This window comes from Callospermophilus lateralis, chromosome 1, assembly GCF_048772815.1.
Source record: "Callospermophilus lateralis isolate mCalLat2 chromosome 1, mCalLat2.hap1, whole genome shotgun sequence".
Classification (NCBI taxonomy): domain Eukaryota; kingdom Metazoa; phylum Chordata; class Mammalia; order Rodentia; family Sciuridae; genus Callospermophilus; species Callospermophilus lateralis.
In genome coordinates this window covers 43,644,778-43,666,690 of record NC_135305.1, presented here as the reverse complement: position 1 = coordinate 43,666,690, position 21,913 = coordinate 43,644,778, and the positions used below count along the sequence as shown (strand labels likewise).

Below are 21,913 nucleotides of genomic sequence, written 5' to 3'. Positions count from 1 at the left end.
CTGGTAGCCCTTTTGTTGCCATCCTAAAATCATTGCTACATTGTATTAGGATTGCATTCTGACATGCATTATTAGCTTTTAGCTCTATAGGAATCTGACACTCTCTCACCCCATTCCAGCCACACTAGTTCTCCTGGTGGCCTGGATAGGTAAGTATGTGCCAGGATTTACATGGAGCCCCCACATTTGGATTCTTTATTTCTATGTCTTTGCTTCAAAGAGAACAAGATAATAGGATTTACTAGTTTTTCCTTGTCACACAAAATTGTGTAACTTGTTTAAATAAAAGAAAGATAAGGTATCTTCAAAGCACCAAGTCACAGGATCTAGATGTTAATCAGGATAAATAGAAAACTTTCTTATTCTATATGACTGTTTCCTGTTTTTAGTCAAATTATTTTTGAAAATGCTAGGCTATATGTAAACAAAGGGAAGGGTTTTAAAAAAACAAAACACTTATTCTAGAATATTCAGTGAAGAGTAATTGCATTGTTGCTTCCTTTGGGCCACATTGATTATCTGGAGGAACCCTAGAGGGGACATAAACTAGCTACCGAGAGTCATTCTCCCTGCCTTGCTAAGACATGGACTTTCTGGTGTCCATGTAGTTTAGACCATTTTTCTCCTCTCATTCTGTATTTCCTCCCTATTGATCCCCAGAATATATCTCAAGGAATTCCAGAATCTTCTCTCTAGCCCTAATAAGCATTTCCTGAGTCCATCCAGGAAGCTCCTTTCAAACAGGAAGCTCACAGTTTACAGGGCATCCCCTAGATAACTAGGGAATGAACTTGCCAGTGTACCCAGTACAGTCCTGTTTATGCCTCGGTAGAACTGCTCAGTGCCCACTTTTACTCTTTAAGATGTCCCATTTAGAACATTATATGATAAACTATTGATGACCATTTTCACTTTCGCTCCCACCAGGCAGTTCCATAGGATTGTGTCCTCAGACCCCAAAGCATATGCCCCTTAGCCAGTCAGTTGGCTACATCTTACATTTCCTCTCTTCATCCAGTAACATCACCTGGCATTTGTTTTTACACGTACCAACTTCCTAACTTAGTGAACTTGAATGATTGATACAACTCTAGATTTTATTTTTATAAATGAACTTTGAATATATTGCCTCCTCCATTGATTGACTCACGGACCCTGCCCTGCAGAGCCTTCATCATCTGGTATCTCGATGCATTCAGGCTCCTACCTGGGTGTCCCAGTCTCTAGGTTTCACTCCTTCATAGTGACACACTAGGGACCTTTCCAGCAGGTGAACATGGTGGTGTAACATAACCACTTCATGCCTTTCCACAGGATAAGGGCCAGCCCCTTCCTTCTGGCCTCAGTCACCTCCACAGGTGCATTTCTGTCACCTTCCACAGTGCATTGTGTGCTCTAACCATGTATGACCGGTAGCCATGGTTACATCTTGTGCTTTCTCTCCTCTCCTTAGCTTTGCATCTGCTGTTCCCATTGCCTCAAATAGCCTCTTCTCCTGACCTGAACTTTTTTCTGCCTGGAAAACATCTCAGCTGAAGTCTTGGCTCCAGGAGTTAGGTATTCCCAGGGCACCTCTCTGCACTTTACTTAGGGCTTCTACTTTATTGTAATTGTTTATGTGCCTCTCTCTGTTTCCACCTCCTCTGAAAGAAACACTTTTTTTCATCTTTGTGTATATTGTTCCCAGCAGTCTCTGGCCCAGAAGCACTAATAGCTTATTGAATCAATAAATGATTGTACTGTTATGGTTCTTTCATAACTGGTCCCTTTCTCATCATCCTCTTCCTTTCCAACATGACTCCTACATGTAACATTTGGCTTTTTAGAAAAGACACTTGTGGCAATTCCGCCTGGAACACATCCCTGTACCTACAGAAAAGCACTGAACACCAGTTCTCAGCCCTTCATAGTCAATCCCAGTCAGTTTCATCTTTGGCCACTCAAACCTCCATGTGCCTTCTCACTTATGCCCTTACTTCCCATCTTAACAGTGTGCATCTCCCCTTTCTTTCAAGGAAGCCTACCCTGCATAGCCCTGAATACACCCGCAACCCCAGGTTGTTCTCACTTTTCTGCACATTTCAAAACTCTTTCTGCTTTCTCTCCCTCTGCCCAATCTCAAACTCTTGGCTCCCTGCCTTGACTTTGATTTTATCTCTTACTCCTTGAACCTGGGGCTTCTATTTAATCTCGTTGGTCCTGGTTCCTTGCTTATAAGCTCTCATTAAAAGACCATGGCAAAGATTGCTTAATATCTTAATATACTTCAATATCTCTTCTGCCCTTCACTGGAATAATGGACCCCTTCACTTGTTTTCTGAGCCAGTGGTCACCCAAAAATAGGTTGTAAATGTGAGTGGAAGGGAAAACTGAAGCCTAAGTCACTACTTTAAAGTCTATTACAGCAGGGAGTATCTCTATTGGACTTTATAGGACTTGAGCTTAAACTCATCCATCTAGATTCCGGGGTAGCACACCCTACCCAGTTTTGCCCCCGTGGAAATTCATTCCCAGTGACTAGTCCTGCAGCATTTCTCCTCTTCATACAATCCCACCCAGCAGGAGAGAGCATAAAGTATTTTTCTCCCTCTGTCCCTACTCCTACTCCTCCATAAAGTAAAAGCTTACTCTCATATCCAAAGGCCCATATGTTAAAGGCTTGGTCCCTAGCTCATGACACTTTGGGGAGGTGATGAGACCTTTGAGAGGTAGGGCCTACTCCAGCATCTCCCAATCATTTGGAGTTATGCCTTTGAAGTGAGTATTAGGATGTTGGCTATTCCTCTTTCTCTTTTTGCTTCCTAGCCACTCTGAGGTGAGCATCATTTACTCTACCATGTGCCCCAAACCATGGTTTCCTGTCTCGTCACAGGTACAGAAGCAACAGTGCCAGCTGGCTACAGACTGAAACCTCTGAAACTCTGAACCACAATAAACCTTTCTTTTTAAGTTGATCATCTCAAGTGTTTGTTATTGTAATAGAAAGTTATTGCATCCCTTCATTTTTTGTATTTTCTCCATGTCCAACTATTTATGACACTTTGACACTCTGTGGAACATGGAATCTTGTTCTTAAGGACCTGAACAGCCTTAACATAGTGGCTGGCACAGAGGTGCTTAGGACCTGTTCCATGAAGTTGTAATGTGGAGTAAATAAGCATTAAACCACATAATGTCATTTTAGTAACCCGCTGACTAAAATCTATATGATGGTGGTTCTTTAAGATTACATTGCCTAGTGATGACATAGCCATAGGAGTTTGTTGAAGTACTCCTTATGGTATTTGCACAACATGAAATTGCCTCACAACACATTCTCTGAATGTATCCCCATCCTTAAGCCATGCATGTCTCTACTTGCAAAGTGCCAGAACAGTGCCTAGAACTTATGCTCAAATCATTGCTGTAGCTGCTGCTATTAAGTGCCACCTGAGTCAAAATTTTTATCTCCCTTATGTTCCCTACAGAATCAGCATAGCACTGTAGAGTTCACCCTTGTAGCTAGCTGTGTTTGGATATGCATTACCCTTGAGCACTGACATTTCACGTTTCCTTTAAGAGAATGTCACTGCTTATATTATTGCCCACTGCCCTACCTGAGTGTGACAAAAATTAGAAACCACTCACTTTGAAAGTCAGAAATCAAAGAACCTTAATTCAGAAGAATTGCAAATGTATATTGCACCTTTTGTCATTGCTGTTTGTAATGTGAAGTAACATCATTTAGAATCATCTTGAGACTAGTGATATTTGTCATGTGCTTGTAACATCTAATCAACTAACTAATAGTACTGTTAGTACTTGTTTTCCCATTAGTGATTATGATGTTGGTTTTAATAAATTAGGGCTGGTGATAAATACTGTGAGTTTTAATATGTGCCCAAAACACAAGAGCTTTGTATGCATCTTTACATTTAAGCCATATAACAATCCTATAAGATACAGATATTTGAAACACGGATAAAGAAACTACAGCAGAAAATGTCAAAAGATTTACCATTGGCTATAGATATTATCATTTGTAGTGTTAGGATTAGTATCTAGGTCTGCTTTGACTCTTATATTCTTGCTACTAATACTAACTTGTGTAACGAATATGTTATTTTTATCTCTTCTCATCTTGGGAATTAACAAAGTTTAGTTCTCAGATTGGATTCTGTTTAAGTCTCTTAGAATTAATTTGTCAATCAATATTGTGTGTCTTTTGCACTAACTACCTTATTCATTTGCTGGTTTTATATAATTTGTAATAACAGCTTGATAAGAACTGTTATTTATACATTTGACTGAATTCAGCTAATTTATAAACAGTGATTTCTTAAATCTAAACCATAGATAGATTCATGAAAGCCAAAATTTGATGACAAGTCTTAGAGATCCCTCCCTCCAATCTGAGTAGGAGCAGGCAATAAGAAACAAATGCTCTAGTAAGTTCCCTTTTCAGACAGGCTGATTTTTCTTACAGCCTCTCTGATTGAGTCCCTTTTTTTACATGTAGGTACCAAAGCTTAGTCTCTTGTCCAAAAAAGGTTCTGTGTATCAGCTCTGCTGTAGACCATCACTGGCTTTCTGTTCAAATTTCACTTTATTTCAGTTTATTATTATTATTGTGTGTGATACTTAGAGATTTCTTATATTTTTCTGTGAACTCAGTATTGCATCTAAAAGTATGTTTTGGAGGTAATATGAAGCAACTGGAACTCACACACACTCATGGGAGTACCAATGTACAGTCACTTTCAAAAGTTCTTGCAGATGCCACGACCTGTACCCTAGTGATTCAGCACAAGTATATATATACCCAATATTTGTGGACCACAGGACATGTATTGCAGTGTTCATAGTGGACCCAAATGTCCCTCAACAAGAGAATGGATAAGTATTCACGTAATGAAATACCATTTAGTAATAATTTTTTTTTTTTTAAAAAAAAAGCAAGATGAATTATGGCCACTCCTAACACATGGATAAATCTTAAAGACATTATGTTGAATTAAAGAAGCCAAATATAAAAGTATACCTAAAGTATGATTCCATTTATATGGAATTCAAAAACAGGTTAAACCAATCGCTGATTTAGACATCAGAACAGAAGTTATGGGGATGAGAGACTAGAGGTTGAAAGGAGCAAAGTGCTCCTTCCACAGGTTTGTTCACTTTTGATAGCGCTTCAATCTGTGCACTTATGTAGTGTCTATGTGAATATTATACTTCAAGAAAAACATTTTATATTAGAAAAGAAAAAAATTATTTTACTCAGCAGAAAAAAAGGGTGCTTAGGAAGATTAGAGAAGGTTTTGCAGACTGCCTGATATACTGTGTTGTCTGAAGTGTCAGTCCCATCCATGCCCATATAAGCACAACTCAGAGAGAGAGAGAGACAGAGAGAGAGAGAGAGAGAGAGAGAGAGAATGAGAGGGGGAGGGGGAGGGGGAGGAGGAGGACATTACTTGGTTTGATTTTTAGCTCCTTCTCATTGTTTCTGTTTTATTCAGTTTTATACATATTCTTGTGGACAATCAGTATACAAATTATGAATTAGTAACAGTTGCTCTAGTAGAACTATTTTTTTTTGTTAAATACCCTGATATAATATCCTGCTGTGAAATTCTTTTGTTTGATTCATTTTTTTAAAAAAATAAATGACAGCATAATACATTACAGTTCTTATTACACATATACAGCACAATTTTTCATATCTCTGGTTGTATATAAAGTATAAAACTTACATCTATATGTATATTGTCTTTTAATTTGCATTTGAAGAATTATGAGGACTAAGACCTTTCACCTAATAGTTACTGATAGTTTTTGAAGGAAGATTTCCTTAAGCAGCTTAGTAGGACAAAAAGCTGTAAAAAGGAACATAATTTTAATTAATATCTATTGGGAATGATTTTTTTAAACTCAACCATGATGTTCATGTTTTTAAAATAAGTAAGTAGGGCGGCATAAGTTCTCAAATTACAAATGTGCTTATGGGAACTCTGGGAAAGAATTATTGGAGCCCTGCACTTTAGGAAGGCAGTTTGTAGTCTAGAAGGCAATAGGGAGCATCCAATGATAGCAGTGTTTTTGCTTCATATTATCAAATTACCATGAAAGGGTACTTGAAAAGTCAGTTTCATTCTTAATTTCACTCTGCAAACCCAGCAATTAATGAGCTAATCATTTTTTTTAGTCATCAATGGATTTTTTACTTTGTTTTTTACTTGTGTGCTGAGGATCAAACCCAGGGTCTCACACATGCCAGGCAAGCACTCTACCACTGAGCCACAACCCCAGCCTAAGCATTTTTGTTGTTGTTGTTCTTAAAACCTAAGAGCCTTCCCTGAGAGCAGTGACTCCCATTTAAAAGAAGGGCTCTTTGGGATGAGAATATACACAGTGGTAGAGCACTTGCCTGACAGGCTCAAGGTCCTAGATTCCATCCTCAGCACAGATTAAAAAAAAAAAAAAACTTACATAAATGAAGCATTCTTTGCTTTGCAGTTCTAGACATTATTTAGATTTATCTGAGACCAGTTTGGTTATTTGGGTTGCTGGAATTGAAATAAGATTTCTAGCTGTGAATTCTTGATTGGCTTGCCACAAGCAACTGGCTTTTCCTTTGGGTTTTGCACTCAAGTTAATTCATTTTGACGTGAAGGTAATAGAGGTCTTGTCTTTGCAGAACTGCCTAGAAATCTTGTGTAGGCATGGAGGGCTCGAGCCAGAAAAGAGAGACAAGTGCGATCGGACTGTGCATGATGTTGCCACAGATGACTGCAAGCATTTGCTGGAGAATCTGAGTGAGTGGCATTCAAAGCTGGTTGCTCATCCTCCCTCTATGCCTCAGGGGCCTTTGGGATAATGGGAAATACATTATTGCAAGTACAATTTTCTCCTTCCCTTGTTAACTTCTTTTGAACCCTTGCTAATGCAAAAACATTTTATTGATGATAGATGTAGCAATTATTTCTTCTTTCCATGTAGAATGACATTAAAGAACAACTTGCCATTCAGATAATGCTAGATCTTTCTTGTATTCTACTGACTAATCCAGGAGAGCTCTCTAAATATGAATTGCTTTTTTTTTCTTCTCACTTAGATTGTTGTGCTAGATGTTAGATTTGCCATGGTGGGTGAAATCCCACTGGGTACTCTGCATCAGCTGATCCTCTGAGAGAGGCACGTGGGTTCTCTCCTGACGCCTGGTTGCCTATGAATCTATGTATAATTGATAATCTCTTGGGTCCCTTCAGCTCCAAAAATATAGTCTCCTTAGCACATTTCATGAAAGGCTCACTAGTGGGTTTATGAATATGGAATGCCAGGTCAAATAAAATATTATGACTTACATCAAGATTATTGCCCAACCCATCCATTTTACCAGCTGTTTCAATAACTCAAGGATGAACAGAATTTTAAAAGTTAAAATAATGTTTTAACCTTCAATCTTATACCAGATTTGCATTATTTTATCTCACAAAGAAAACTTAAAATAGTAAGGAAAAAATACATGAACTGTAAAAATACATTAATATAGAGGCAGGCATGTGGTGCACACCTGTAATCCCAGCAAGGGCAGCTAAGGCAGGGAGATTACAAGTTTGAGGTCAGCTTCAGCAACTTAAGGACCTAAGCAACTTAGTAAGACCCTGTCTTAAAAAATAAAAAAGGTTACAGAAGTAGCTTAGTGGTAAAGTGTCCTTGGGTTCAATCTAGAGTCAGGTCATCAAAGGCCTTATATTCCTTGTGACTCAATCCTGTGGGTAAGTTTTGACTTAATGCTGTGAATTCTGAAGAATTATTATAAGCAAGTAAGTAAGTGAGAGATTAGAAATGTAGAAATAACATCTTATGTAGGATGCTGTAGGAGGAGGGGGCACATGACTGGTACCAAGTCAGAAAGAACACAGGCCAGAATTAGCTAGTGGGAGCAGGGTTGGAGGAGAGGGTCATGGTTATCAAGCTATAGGTGTGCTGTTAGATAGGGCAAAGTGTAGGGTGAGGAAAAAGGGGGATTAAAGGCATGCACAGAGGAACCCCCAATTTCAAAAGCTGAATAGAAGGGAAAACTGACTCAAAAGGAAGACTGAGCAAAATTAGAAAAGAAGTTAGGAGACTATCTCTGAGAGGAAGAAGTAATTCAGTACTATCAAATTCTCTAGGGTATAAGGGTTAAAAAGAGAAACAGCCGCATTTGGCAAATAGGAAGTTGCTGCTCATAGGGAGACAAGTTTCATGCAGTTCTGAATCCAGAAACTCATTATTTTAAACAATGAATAATATGGAGAGAGAGTGGGAAAAAACAAATTCAGAATTCTGCCCTTTATTCATTCATTCAGTATTGAGCTCCTCAAGTGCCAGTCACTCTCCTGACCATATGGGGTAAGTCAAAGTTAAAAAAAAAAAAAAAAAAAAAAGATTGTTATCCACAGGGTATAGTGCACACCTGTAATTCCAGTGGCTTGGTAGGCAGGAGGATCTCAAGTTGAAAGCCAGCCTCAGCAAAAGTGAGATGCTAAGCAACTCAGTGACACCTGTGTCTAAATAAAATACGATAGGTCTGGGGTTGTGGCTCAGTTGTCAAGTGCCCCTGAGTTTAATCCCCAATATTCCCCGACTCTGTCCCCCCAATCATGAAGGTCCTATTCTAACATTAAGGGACAGGAAATGAGCAATAAACATAATTCATTACATGGTAATATGAGATCGTGAGATGTGCCATTGAAGGACTAAGGGGGATTGGGAGTGGATTTTAATTTTTAAAAAGGTCATGAAGGTAGCCTTCCTGGTAAAACAACATTTAAGCAAGGACTTGGAAGAGGTGAAGATATATGGATATCTCAGGCAAAGATTTTCAGGCAGGTCCTCAAATGAACAGAGGCTCTAAGGTGCGAGGTAACTGGTAATTTCTGAAGAACTGCAAGAAGGGCAAGGTGACTGGGTTAGAATAATGAGAGAAAAACAGGAAACAGGTTGGAGAAAGTAAAGAATAGGTTGGAGGCCTGATCTCGTTGGAATTTATAGGTCATGATAAGGACATAAGGTAGCCATCGGAGTAACAGATCTAATGTATGTTTTAATTGTCACTGGCTGCTTTCTTTCGAATAAGCCATACAGAGTCACGGGTAAAATCAGGGCCATCATTTAGGATGTGACTCTAGTATTCCAGGTGAGGGATAGTAATGGTGGCACAACCTAGGATGGGAGCAGATGAGGTAGTGAGAAGTACTTGGTTGGGTTCTGGAGGTGTAGAATATCAAAGTGGCAGAACATATTAATGGATTGAATGTGGAGTGTGAGAGAGGGAACTCATGGGTTCATTCCAAGTTGTTCAGCCTCAGAGATTGGCAGGATGGACTTGCTGTCACCAGTCAAGAAAGAATGTTGTCAGAGGTTGAAGCAGATTTGGCTGATGAGGATCTGGAGTTTAGTTTTTCGTGTATGAATCTGAAATGTCTGGGAGGCTCTCTGTGTCAAGCCAGCAGGAATTTTGGAAGATGAGTATGAGTTGCATATGTAAGTTTGAAAGTCAGCAGTCTACTCATGATATTTTCAGTCATAATACTACATGAGATCACTAAGTAAGTGTGTTAGTCAGCTTTTTGTTGCTGTGATCAAATACCTGCGATAAACAACTTAAGGGAAGAAAGATTTATTTCGGCTCAAGGTTTGAGAGGTTTTAGTCCATGTCAGTTGACTCCATTGCTTTCGGTCTGAGGTGATGAAGAACATCATGGCAGCAGAAAGCTGCTCAGCTCAGCTCATGGTGGCCAGGAAGCAGAAAGAGAGAGGGAGCAACCAGGGAGAAGATATCTTCCAGGGCACACTTCCTCCAAATAGGCCCTTTCTCCTCTAGTTTCCATCACTTCCTGATTATGCCATCAAAATATAAATCCTTCAGTGGACTCAGTCACTCATGACATCAAAGCCCATGTGATCAAAGCCTTCAGGATTTTCCTGATTGCCCCCACCCCTGAACCCTGTTGCATTGAGGATCAAGCCTTCAACACCTGAGCTTTGGGGGAAACATTTCAGATGCATATAATAGGAAGTGAATGTAGAAGATTTTAAAATAAAATCTCTGAATCACTCTGTCATTAAGAAGTCTGGAAAAAGTGGAGAGATAGTGAAGAAAGAACATCAAGGAAAAGAACCACCAATGAGCAATGAGGAAAGCTAGTAGGAGTTTGTCAAGGAGCAGAGAGAGGTCACATACATCAAATGCTGCTGATAAGAAAGATAAATAAGAACTGACAGTTGGAAGATAAAATAATCCAATAGCTGGTCAGCTAATGAAAGCCAGTTTTAGAAAAGGATCATAAAAATATACACTTTAAATAAAGCATTGCAATGTTAAATCTTGCAAAGTAATTCTTTCACCAAGTTTTAGTCTTTAGTATTGTTCTTCTGAGTTTTACCTATTCTTGTTAGAACAAAACGTACATTTAATGTATCATCTATGATTTTTAGTGTTTGAGTACTCAAACACATTTTTAAAGTAAACCAAAGATACTGTCTGTCCAGAGATTATTACATTTTTTTCTAACTGCATATAGTTTTCTCATTTATACCTCATTAAATGACATTTTTAGTAACTCCATTAAGTGTCTCTAAAGCATTCAACCTAGTTTTCATAATAACAGTAACTCATATGTCATCAGTTTATGGAATATTAAATTCACTAATTGCAGTAATGAGTTGAACAGACAGAGAAGATCTGGGAACAGACACAAATGACTCTTAGTAAACATATAATTTAAATCAAAAACAAGTGCACTGATGGCACCCACTGTGGTGGAGCCTCAGTCAAGTGCTGTCAGAGAAATTGAAATATCACTTAAGAAGTTCCTATTGCATTTTTATCATTTATCCAGTATTTACTAGTGTTTGCCATGTAACAAATAATGTGTTGAATCCATTTCAAACAGAAGTTCACTTAGTTGTTTTTAAAAAATAAATTGAGGTATAGCAATTTCAAGACAATTCTCCAAATATATACAGGTAGGAAAAGGCCAAACCTGAGGCTCAGACCAAGGTCTGTAGAATTCTCAAGCTGCCATCATGAACTTTCTGGCCTGTATAACTATTGCCTGATTTGATCATCATATTATCTATAAAGATAAGGAGAATAGATAGAATTCAGGATCAAGGAGGAGCTCTAGTTTTCTTACATTTTTTTTTTAAATGATTTGAGACTCAAAGGGAGTCAGTGGAGTACAAAAGGTTAAAGGTACAAGGAAAGATAAACAGTTCATACAGGATACCTCCAAAGAGACTGTGAAGAGATTGGGAGACCAGACTTTACTCCAGTATAAGACTATTCAATTTAATGTCTTTAAAGAAAAAAGATAGCTGTCCTTCAATTTATTTTTTAAATGTTCATATCTGCTTATTTTATGTAATACTTTTGCTGTTTTTTTTCCTGTCAAGTTTGGTTTTTGTTGTTGTTGTTGTTTTTGACTTCTGATTCTTTAATCTTCTAACAGATGCTCTTAAAATACCCTTAAGGATTTCCTTGGGTGAGATTCAACCAGGCAACTGTGGTTCTGATGACTTTGAATGTGAAAACACAATATGTGCTTTAAATATCCGCAAACAGACATCATGGGATGATTTTTCAAAAGCAGTGAATCAAGCCCTGACGAATCATTTCCAAGCAATCTCCTCTGATGGATGGTGTCGTCTGGAAGACATGACATTTAATAACACTACGGACTCCGACATCGGCCTCAGTGCAAACAGTGTACGATCCATCACGCTAGGTATCAACAGACCTACAGTGGAGACACAGTTAAATTGCTGGCTTTATTTATGTTTGTGGGCATCATAACCTGATACTCAGTTCATTGATTCAGCAGTTAGTGCTCTTTTGTGGCAACTGCCAGTGCTGAGAATCTTGAATATTCACAATGTAGCCATTACATAATATAGCCTGTTAATATAAAAAAAATGCTTTTATGCCCCAAATAACACCAGAGAGTAAAGAACATGAAAGCCTTTGATGAGGCTTTGTGATTACACTTGTATTCTAGATAAATGCAAGAAATCAACCATACCACAGCTGCTCGCTAAAACACAAATTCTGAACACAGCCCCTAATTTCCCTAGCTGTGCCAGGAGCACTGGGGTACATTAACACCTCCAAAACAAGTGTCCTGATGAAGTCAAGGGTTGGAAATGCTTTAATGAAGATATGTTCCAAGCTCCCACATGGGATGAGTCAAAGTGGTAGCTTGTTGTTTCTATTTGAGAGACACAGCAAGAGACTCTGAAGGACTTAGATGATGAGATTTTCTTTCTGCTGAGCATAGTAGGTGCCCTAAAAATGTTGCAATCTCTGATTAGTTTCTTATCTTCTGAGCCAGAAGAACTAATACCCATGGGAAGCCTCTTTTTCAAGAACTATTTTAGATGATTTATAAATGTTTTTCACAGTAGCCTGATTGTGCAGCTAACTAGGTATTAGAGGACTTGCCTCAGGTCACACACTAAGGAGCAAAACAAGATTCAAATCAGTCTGTCTGATTCTTTTCCATGTTAGAATAGAATGGTCAAGGCTGTGGAAAGGGTGAACTTTTAAATGCCTATTAATATTATATCAGAAAGAATATTGTTCTTGTTATAGCAGAAAGTATATTATTCTGTGCACTAATATATGCCAATTCACTTTCAAAATATACACTAGCACTAGGTTTTAGAATAGATTATTTGTGACAACTTGATTTTATGGGTCTTTGGGATGATCATTAAGATAATTATTAGTATAGCATTGTTATTCAATTAAAAATTTTATTAAAAAATAAGTCATAGATGATGGTTAAAAACACATTTAGTCAACAGAACAATGGATGCTAAGGCCAGATTGTTCCAGTTTTCATGCTTGGCACAGAAATGTAGAATATTGTAATAGCATTTCAAATGTAAAAAGTATTGAGTGTTGTGGGAGAAGTGCTTAGGGCTAGCTGTAGACACTTGATGATTGGTAATGATAATATTATCATCATTAATATGGGCTTACAGGTGACTTTAATGTATCCATAGCATAAGATAGACTAAAGGAACATCAGGCTAACAGTCAGAATTCTTGATGGGGGTATATGCATGAATATGCTGAAAATAGACTTTTAAAAGAAGTGGTCTGTGGAAGGGTAAAGATGAAAAAATACTCAATGCTGATCCCTCCTTAGAAAAGACATGCATGAAGTAGAACCCCTTCTGAGCAGAAGTTAGCAGAGGATTGAATCTGAGAAAGCTAGCCCTTTTCTGAGCATCTGAAATTATCTCTTTATTTTTTCCTGGAATCCCTTTTTGTTGGAAAGGGATTCAGGGACAAATCATAAAGGATCTGATATCTCATCCACAGTGCTTGGGCTTTGTGATCAGTCATTGGAAGAATCAAGAAATGGTTTGTATGTTATGAGCATCTTTGCTTTTGAGAACTTAATTCTAGAAATATGTGTCTATATTTTTGCTCTCTAGATACCATTTTAATCCCTTCTCAGGATGACTTTTAAGAAGCCTGTCAATTGAACACCTTCCTTTTGACCTTCAAAACATTCTTAGGGAGTTCACCCCTTGTGTGGCCTGTAACATGTTCTGTATGTGCCTTGGACAACATAAGCTCTGGATTCCTTTGAGTTCTCACAGAGGATGTGTGTTCACCATTATGAAAACATTACTTTTTAAGTAATCCTTGGCATTTTATTTTGTTTGTTTAAACTAGGAAATATGCCGTGGTCCACTGGTCAGAGCTTCACCCAGTCCCCATGGGACTTCATGAAGAGGAACAAGGCAGAGCAGGTCACTGTGCTTCTGTCAGGTAACAATGTTCCAAGTTGAGTTGACATTCAAGGAGCGTTTGCTTCATGACTGGTGCACAGTCTGCATGTTGTCCTACCTCCTCTAGTCATGCATGTGACACTCCCTCTGTGAGGCAATTAAATGTCTTTTTGTTTTTTGTTTTTTTTTTTTTTTTTTTGAAACATTTGATTAAGAGAAGGAAAAAGGAAAAGCCACGTCTCTGAATTCTCAGGTGATATCACACTGACCATTGGCTCTGCTAATGTCTTTGTGCCTTTTATTAGAAAAACCCAGAGATAACCAGAAGTGGTGGGGAAACCCATAATCCCAGAGACGTGCAACACCGAGACAGGAGGATTGTGATTTTGAGGCCAGCCTTGGCAATTTAGTGAGACCATGTCTCAGAATAAAAAAAATAAAAAGTGGGGTGGGGATATAGCTGAGTGATAGAGTGCCCTAGATTTGATCCCTTGTACCCTCCCCTCCAAAAAAAGGTTCCCGGAGGACCCCACCAATTAGTCCTTCCCCTATCTCAGGCAACCTCCAAAGAGTACTCTTGATTTTTTCCATCAGGGGTTACTGTCACCTAGGAGACGTTCTGGGAAATGATGGTGCATTGGTGTTTCTTGTCAAATGTCAGCTCTGCCTACAGATTTCCACAAACATGTTCTTTCTTTGACGATAGGTTCTGTTGCATTTTGACCATCTCTACTTAACAAGGAAGAGCTAATTTTCCTTCTCTATATTTGTTTCTTATACAGGTCCCCAAGAAGGCTGTCTCAGTAGTGTGACTTATGCATCCATGATCCCTCTTCAGATGCTACAGAACTACCTCAGACTGGTAGGTGGACACTGTCAGTAAAGGCCTCCACTTTCATCCGGCTTCTTCAAAACCTGATGGTCCATTATTATGTTTGTAGGAGTGAAAGCCCTAGCTCTCTCCCTGGCAGGCTGCCAGCCAGTTCATCTGGAGTTAGTTGTTATCCAGGTATCCATTTCCTGGACCCAGAGACCACCAGTGACTGGTGTTATAATTTGGGCAGCAGGAGGTTGTCTTCCCTTAACAAGGATTTAGCATCAAATGAATGATCATCAGTATGGACGGGAATGGCCATGCATATCAAGATGCTTGACTATATGCGTTTATGAGTTAAAATTAAGTAAATATATTAGTTGCAACGTTGATTTGGCCACTTTTGCTTTTTTGAGTGGGTACTGGGGATTGAACATAGGATTGCTTTTTCACTGAACCACATCACCAGTCTTTTTTTTTTTTTTTTTTTTTTCCAAATTTATTTTGAGAAAGGATCTCCCTATGTTGCTGAGACTAGCCTTGAACTTGCAATTCTTCGGCTTCAGCCTCTGGAGTAGCTGGGCTTACAGTCAGGCTATGTTCAACTGATACGGCCACTTTAACGGAAATCAAGTCATTATAGCTTAAATAGAGCGTTTATTTTTCTTGAGCCTGCTGGTAAAAGTCCCTGAGTGTCCCTGCTGATAAAAGATCTGGGGAGGAGGAAAGTGCATGTCAACTATTCCAGCATCACAGCACCTTCTTCTCTGCTCCACTATTCCCTAGGGTGGTGTTTGTGTCACTTGTTAAAAAATATTCACATCCACATCCTAGCCTGAGAGAAGAGAGCCTGGAGGGCAGAATTCTTTCTTTCAGGGGAGTCTCACACCTCACTCCTGCTCATATCCCATGGAATGGAATTTAGAATTATGTCCATTCCTAGCTGGCAAGTGTGGCCTTTTGTGGAGTAACCATGAACCAACCTAAAACTGGATAGTCTGTTACTAACAAGAGGAAAGGGAATATGTTTATCAAAAGAAATTCTAGGAAATTCTAGATACAGAATGGACAAAGGTAATGCTTTGTATTCATTAAATACTTAACACATGCTAGGTAATATGCTAAGTGTTTTCTTGTGTCTTATATATTCTTCCAAACATCCTTATGCAGTATTTCACCCATTTATTTATTGATTAATTGATTTTAATAGAGAAACTGAAAAAAAAAGAAGTAATTTGCTCAAAGCCACACACTTAGTGATAAGTCCATTGTGCAAGTCCCTGAGACATTGTATCTGCATGTGAGAGATTTATCCAAAACTAATGCTAATGGTATAAAACATTAAGCGAATAGTAATTTTACTTGCTGCCTTAATTTAGGTCGCCGTTTTGTTTGTTTGTTTTTTAAAGAGACATGGCTTCGTTTTCACTCCTGATGAAAAAAGAAGGATTCAGAACCATTTCATTGATCTAGCCAGGCTCAAAGTTGGGACTGACCTTTGTACCAGCTGCATATATACATTGAAAAGCCTCACAGTGTGGCAGAGATGGTGTCACTTTCACTTTATTTATTTTCTTTATTATTTGCTCCATTTCCCCAATATGCCTGGCAGAAGGAGATAAGTCTCATTCCTTTGCTTGAGTAAAAGTTGAAGGAACTGTTCAGGAATGTGAGCCTCAGGCTCTGATGGAACCATTTACTTCTCTTCTCACAGCATGTTTGTACCTGTTCCGATGATGAAATTGTTAAAAAAAAAAAAAAAAAAAAAAGAATTAAAGCAAAATTAAAGATCTTGATTGGTTTTGTTTTCCAGCACTTCATTCCATTAAATAGTATAAGTACTCCAGTGAGCTGGGCGGTGAGGAGTTGTAAAAGCAGAGAAGGGTGGAAGAAAGCAGAAATGAAGACCGTGAAGTAAATTGATCATTTTAAAGTTACTTTCCTTGTAAGGCAAAGCCAGGGAGATAGAAAAATAAGTAATTGGTTAACACCAGGTTACTTCAGGTTACTTTTGTTTTTGTGGTTTTTTGCTTTTGTTTTTGTTTTTGTTTTGTTTTTGGTACCAGGAATTGACTGTTGCTTAACCACATTCCCAGCCTTTTTTTTTTTTTTTTTTTTGGACACGGGGTCTTGCTAAATTGGACTGTTTAGGAAACTTGGCTCTGCTTGCTTGCTCTCTCCCTCTTTCTCTCCTGTCCCCTCCCCTCCCTTTCCCTCCCCTCCCCTCCCCTCCCCTCCCTTTCCCTCCCCTCCCCTCCCCTCTGGGTTTTCAGAAGAGATAATTAGTTTGTTTGTTGATATGACATGTAAACCTCCAAGACTCCATTTTGATTTTTAGTCTGACCTGTTGAGTCCCAATGCAGGAACCTGGTTCAAAGCAATGTCTTCTTGAAAATTTTTTTAAGTTATTATTTTTAGATAAACATGACAGAAGAGTGTATTTTGACATATTATACATACATGGAGTATAACTTATTCTAATTAGGATCCCTTATTAATTTTTATGAAATAAAAGTAATAGAAAAGCCATGAAACGAAATTAGATTTGTAAATTTCACTGACTAGCAAATCTATAAAATGAAATGTCTACTAATCACATTATATATAGCATATTCATAGTATTCTAAGTGTCTCCTGATTCACAAGACATAATTTAACTTCCAGTGACCAACAAATCAGATTGAATTAACAGTTTTTAGTTCTGTTTTCAGTTTAGTGAATATACACAAAGGGCTTTTGAAATCTCCAATTAACTCTTGACTGAATATAATAAAATGTATCACTCATTTCAACAGCCACTTTAAAACTTACTGACTGAGGCAATTGTGTGTTTAATGGTTGTGAATGTCTTCTTCCATACACATTTATAAGCCCCTAAAAGTAATATACCAAGTGTTATGCAGTTTGTATCATGTTAGTCATTTACTTCAGCTGTTTGACAACCATTGAGAGGCTCCTAATGCATTCAGTGGTTTAGAGACAGATTGAATTTATGTATAAGACACATTCCATGGCCTCATGGAGCCTATACTATATTCCAGTTGAAAAGGCAAATTTAAAAATAAATGATTAAATACTTAGGTTATGTATAGACTATAATAATTACAAGTATAAAGACAAAGCAGATAAGAAGGTAAAGAACACATGGAACAGGAAGCAGAAAACTCTTCTTACTTTTTTTTTTTTGAATTTTATGAGTCCACCATAATTATACATGATAGTGGGATTCATTATGACATATTCATATGTGCACATAAAAGTTTGCTGCATTTCATTTCCCAGTGCTTCCTCTTTTTCTCTCCTCCTTTTGCCTGATCCCCCTCCTGTACACTACTAGTCTCCCTGCTACTTATTTATTTATTTTAATTGGGGCATTTTAATTATACATAAAATGGAATTTGTTGTGCTGTTTGTACATGCACATAGCATAATTTGCCAGTTTCATTCCCCAGTACCTTCTTCCCTTTCCCATTTCTATTCCCTCCCTCTTGATCCCCAACCCTTTCCCTTAGTCTGCTTCTTGTTCTCCCATATGCTTTCCTGAGATCCCTTTTGTTTATTTCTTATTTCTCTCTAGCTTCTGCATATGGGAAAACATCCAACCTTTGACTTTCTGTTCTGTTTATTTCATTTAGCTTGATAGTCTCCTTTTCCATCCATTTACTGGCAAATAACATAATTTCACTCTCCTCTATGATGAATAAAACTCCACTGTGTATATACCATATTTTCTTTATCAACATTTTTTGAAAGATACCAAGGAGGACTCCATAACTTGACTATTGTGAATTTTGCTGCCATAAACACTGGAATGCAGGTATCACTAGAGCATGCTGATTTTAGTTCTTTTGGATAAATACCAAGCAGTGGGATAGCTGGGTCATATGGCAGTTCCATTTTGAGTCCTTTGAGGGAACTCCTACTGATTTCCATTGGGCTTGTATTAAATTGCAATTCCACCAACAAAGTGTAAGTGTTCATTTTTCCCAAAATCCTCACCAGCATTTCTTGTTATAGTCTTGATGCTTGCCATTTTGACTGGGATGAGATGAAATCTCAGTGTAGGTTTTGATTTACATTTCTCTGATTGCTAAATATGTAGAAGGTTTTTCATATATTTGCCCACTTATTGACTATTTACTTGCTTATTTGGTGTTAAGATTTTTAATATTATTTCTGTCAGAAAGGTAAATGTGAAAGACTTTCTCCCAATTTTTTGGCGCGCTCTCTCTCTCTCTCTCTCACTCTTCTCTCCCCCCTCCCCTCTCTCTGTCTCCCCCACTTTTTTTTGTTGGCAGGGGGGAGTTACTGGGAATCTCACTCAAGGGCACTCAACCACTGAGCCACATCTCCAGCCCATTTTTTTTTTTTTTTGCATTTTATTTAAAGAAAGGTTCTCACTGAGTTGCTTAGTATCTTTCTTGCTTTTGCTGAGGATGGTTTTGAGCTCACAGTCCTCCTGCTTCAGCCTCCTGAGCTGCTGTGATTACAGATGTATGCTACCTCACCTGGCTCTGCTCTGTTTTTATGCTCTTGTTTACTGTGCAAAAGCTTTGTAATTTGATGCTATTCCATTTTCTCATTCTTGGTTTTATTTCTTAAACTTTAGGAATCTTACTAAAGAACTCAATGCCTATACCTAGATACTAGAATATTGACCTGTGTTTTCTTCTATGAGTTTGCAAAATTTCTGATCTAATTCCTATGTTTTTGATCCACTTTGAGTTGTGGAAGATTTTAGAGGAAACTCCTAGATAGCAATCTATCTATCTAGTTTAATTCTTTTACATTTGGATATCCAGTTTTCCCAGCACCATTAGTTAAAAAGGCTATATTTTCTCCAGTGTATATTTTTGACACTTTTGTCAAAGATCAGATGACTGTATCTGTGGGGTTTTCCTGTTTTCTATTCTCTTTCATTGATCTTCAGGTTTGTTTTTATGCCAATATCAAGCTGCTTTTGTCATATAACTCTGTAGTAAAATTTGAGAATAGGTATTGCAATGCCTCCTGCTTCACTCTTCTTGCTCATAATTCCTTTGGTTATTTATTCTGGGTCTCTTATTCTTTCAAATTAATTTGGTCTTGTGAAGTATGTTATTGGTATTTTGATAGGGATTGCACTGAATCTATATTGCTTTGGGTAGTATAGCCATTTTGACAATATTAATTGTCTGCCTATCCCAGAACATGAGAGGTGTTTCCATTTGCTAAGATCTTCTTCAATTTCTTCCTTCAGTATTCTATAATTTTCATTGTAGAGTGCTTTCACCTCCTTGGTTATATTTATTCCCAGGGGGTTTTATTGTTGTTGTTAAAGCTAGTGTGAATTGAATTGTTTTACTGATTCTTTATCGCTGGATTCATGATTGAGTATATAGAAAAGCTATAGATTTTTATATGTTGATCTTGTATCCTGGTACTTTACTGGACTTGTTTATCAGTCCTAGAAGTCTTTTAGTGTGGTGTTTTTTCTTTTCTTTTTTTCTTTTTTTTTTAGGGGGGGAGATCTTCTAAATATAGGATCATATCAACTGCAAACAGAAATTATTTGACTCTTCCTATATTTGAATTCCTTTAACTTCCTTTACACACCTGATAGCTCTGGCTAAATTTCAAAAACTGTATAGAATAGGAGTAGTGAGAGTGGACAGCTTGTGTTGTTCCTGATTTTAGAGGAAGTGCTTTCAGTTTTTCCCCATTCAGTAAAATGTTAGCTTTGGATTTGTCATCTATAGTATTTATGATGTTGAGGTAAGTTACTTCTGCCTCTAGTTTCTTCAGTATTTTTTAACATGAATGGGTACTGAATTTTGTTGAAGGCTTTTTCTGTATCTGTTGATGATCCTGTACTTTTGTCTTTAATTGTCCTTATGTGATGAATTACATTCGTTGGTTTGCATGCGTTGAGCCAACATTATATTGCTTCAATGAAATGTAACTTGATTATTTTGTACAATCTTCCATTTAGGTTTTTTACATCCTCTTGGTTCAACTTAGGTGGATGATATGTGTGTAAAAATTTGCCAGTATTTTCTACCTTATTGATATATAAGTTTTCAAAAGTCCATAATGATCCTCTGGAATTCAGAAATGTCTATGGTGACATCTCCTTTTTCATCTCTAATTATACTGACTTGGGTCTTCATTTTTTGGTTGGTTTGGCTTGGCTCAGAATTAATTTTGTTGATCTTTTTAGAGAAGCAACTCTTTGTTGCATTGATTCTTTGTATTAAGATACCGTTTTTTAGATGAAGTTTTGTTGAAAAATCTGTCAAGTGGCATTTGAACTGAAAAACCAAAGGAAGTGAAGGAGGTAGCCTTGCAGAGGATATTTGAGGCAGTTGGAATGGTAGCTATAAAGTTGTATAAACTGTCAATGAAATCTGAGAAATGACCAGAAACTGGATTATGCAGGACAAATCAAGAACTTCGAATTTTATTCCCAATAGGATAAGAAACCACTGGGGAAATTGAAGCCAGAGAGTAGCATATTTCTTCAGTGCCACAAGTAACTATAGGCATATTGATCTGTATTGAATTATTGAAAATCTCTATAATCAATATACATAGTAAAATTGCTGACTTTTATTGAGCTGTATTATATATACCAAGTTCTGTTCTAAGTATGTGGATGATCCCATTTAATTATTCTAGGAATAGCTACTTGCATCAGTTGTCACAATTTACAGATAAAGAAATAGTGTTTAAAGTAAATTGCCCAAGTCCTTCAGGAATAACTGGTGTGACCTGCAGAATTGAACTAGGCTGTTTTAGTCATGCAAACCATTACAGTTTATTAAGAATTGCAGAAACCCAGATTGGGATTATAGCTCAGTGGTAGAGTACTTGCCTAGCATGGGAGTCACTGGGTTTCATCCTCAGCACCACATAAAAACAAATAAATAGAAAAATAAAGGTTAAATTCTAAAAAAAAAATTGCAGAAATCAGTTTTTAATCATATATGAATTTACTAAGTTAAAAATGCATGTGTTAAACCCTTTATGCAGAAAACCTCATGGATAGAGAGACATTGTAAGTCAGGCATTTTACTTCTGTTCTCTCTTTTAAAATGTTAGTTGTATTTGTTTTTTCAGTTCTAGGGCTTTACCTCAGGGGCACTCTACCAGGGACCTAAATCCCTAGTCCTTTTTATTTATTAGTTTGTTTGTTTGTTTAAAATTTGGGACAAAGACAGCTAAATTTCAAAGGCTGGCTTTGAACTTTCAACCTTTGCCTCAGCTCTCTGAGTAAATGTGATTACAGGCATGAGCCACTATGCCAGGCTAGAATGATGCTATTTTTAAATACTTTCATTGCATTGTTAA

General features: G+C 37.6%; 1 protein-coding gene across 2 annotated transcripts in view; it reads left to right on the top strand.

The window, feature by feature from the left end:
* Positions 1 to 21,913, top strand: part of Cttnbp2 (cortactin binding protein 2) — a 141,110-nt gene that overhangs the window by 84,619 nt on the left and 34,578 nt on the right. For both annotated transcript variants that reach the window (XM_076861726.2, XM_076861734.2), the window contains 4 exons: positions 6,674 to 6,791; positions 11,478 to 11,753; positions 13,715 to 13,810; positions 14,553 to 14,632. In XM_076861726.2, the coding sequence (XP_076717841.2) occupies positions 6,674 to 6,791; positions 11,478 to 11,753; positions 13,715 to 13,810; positions 14,553 to 14,632 (570 nt within the window). The remainder of the gene's footprint in view (positions 1 to 6,673; positions 6,792 to 11,477; positions 11,754 to 13,714; positions 13,811 to 14,552; positions 14,633 to 21,913) is intronic.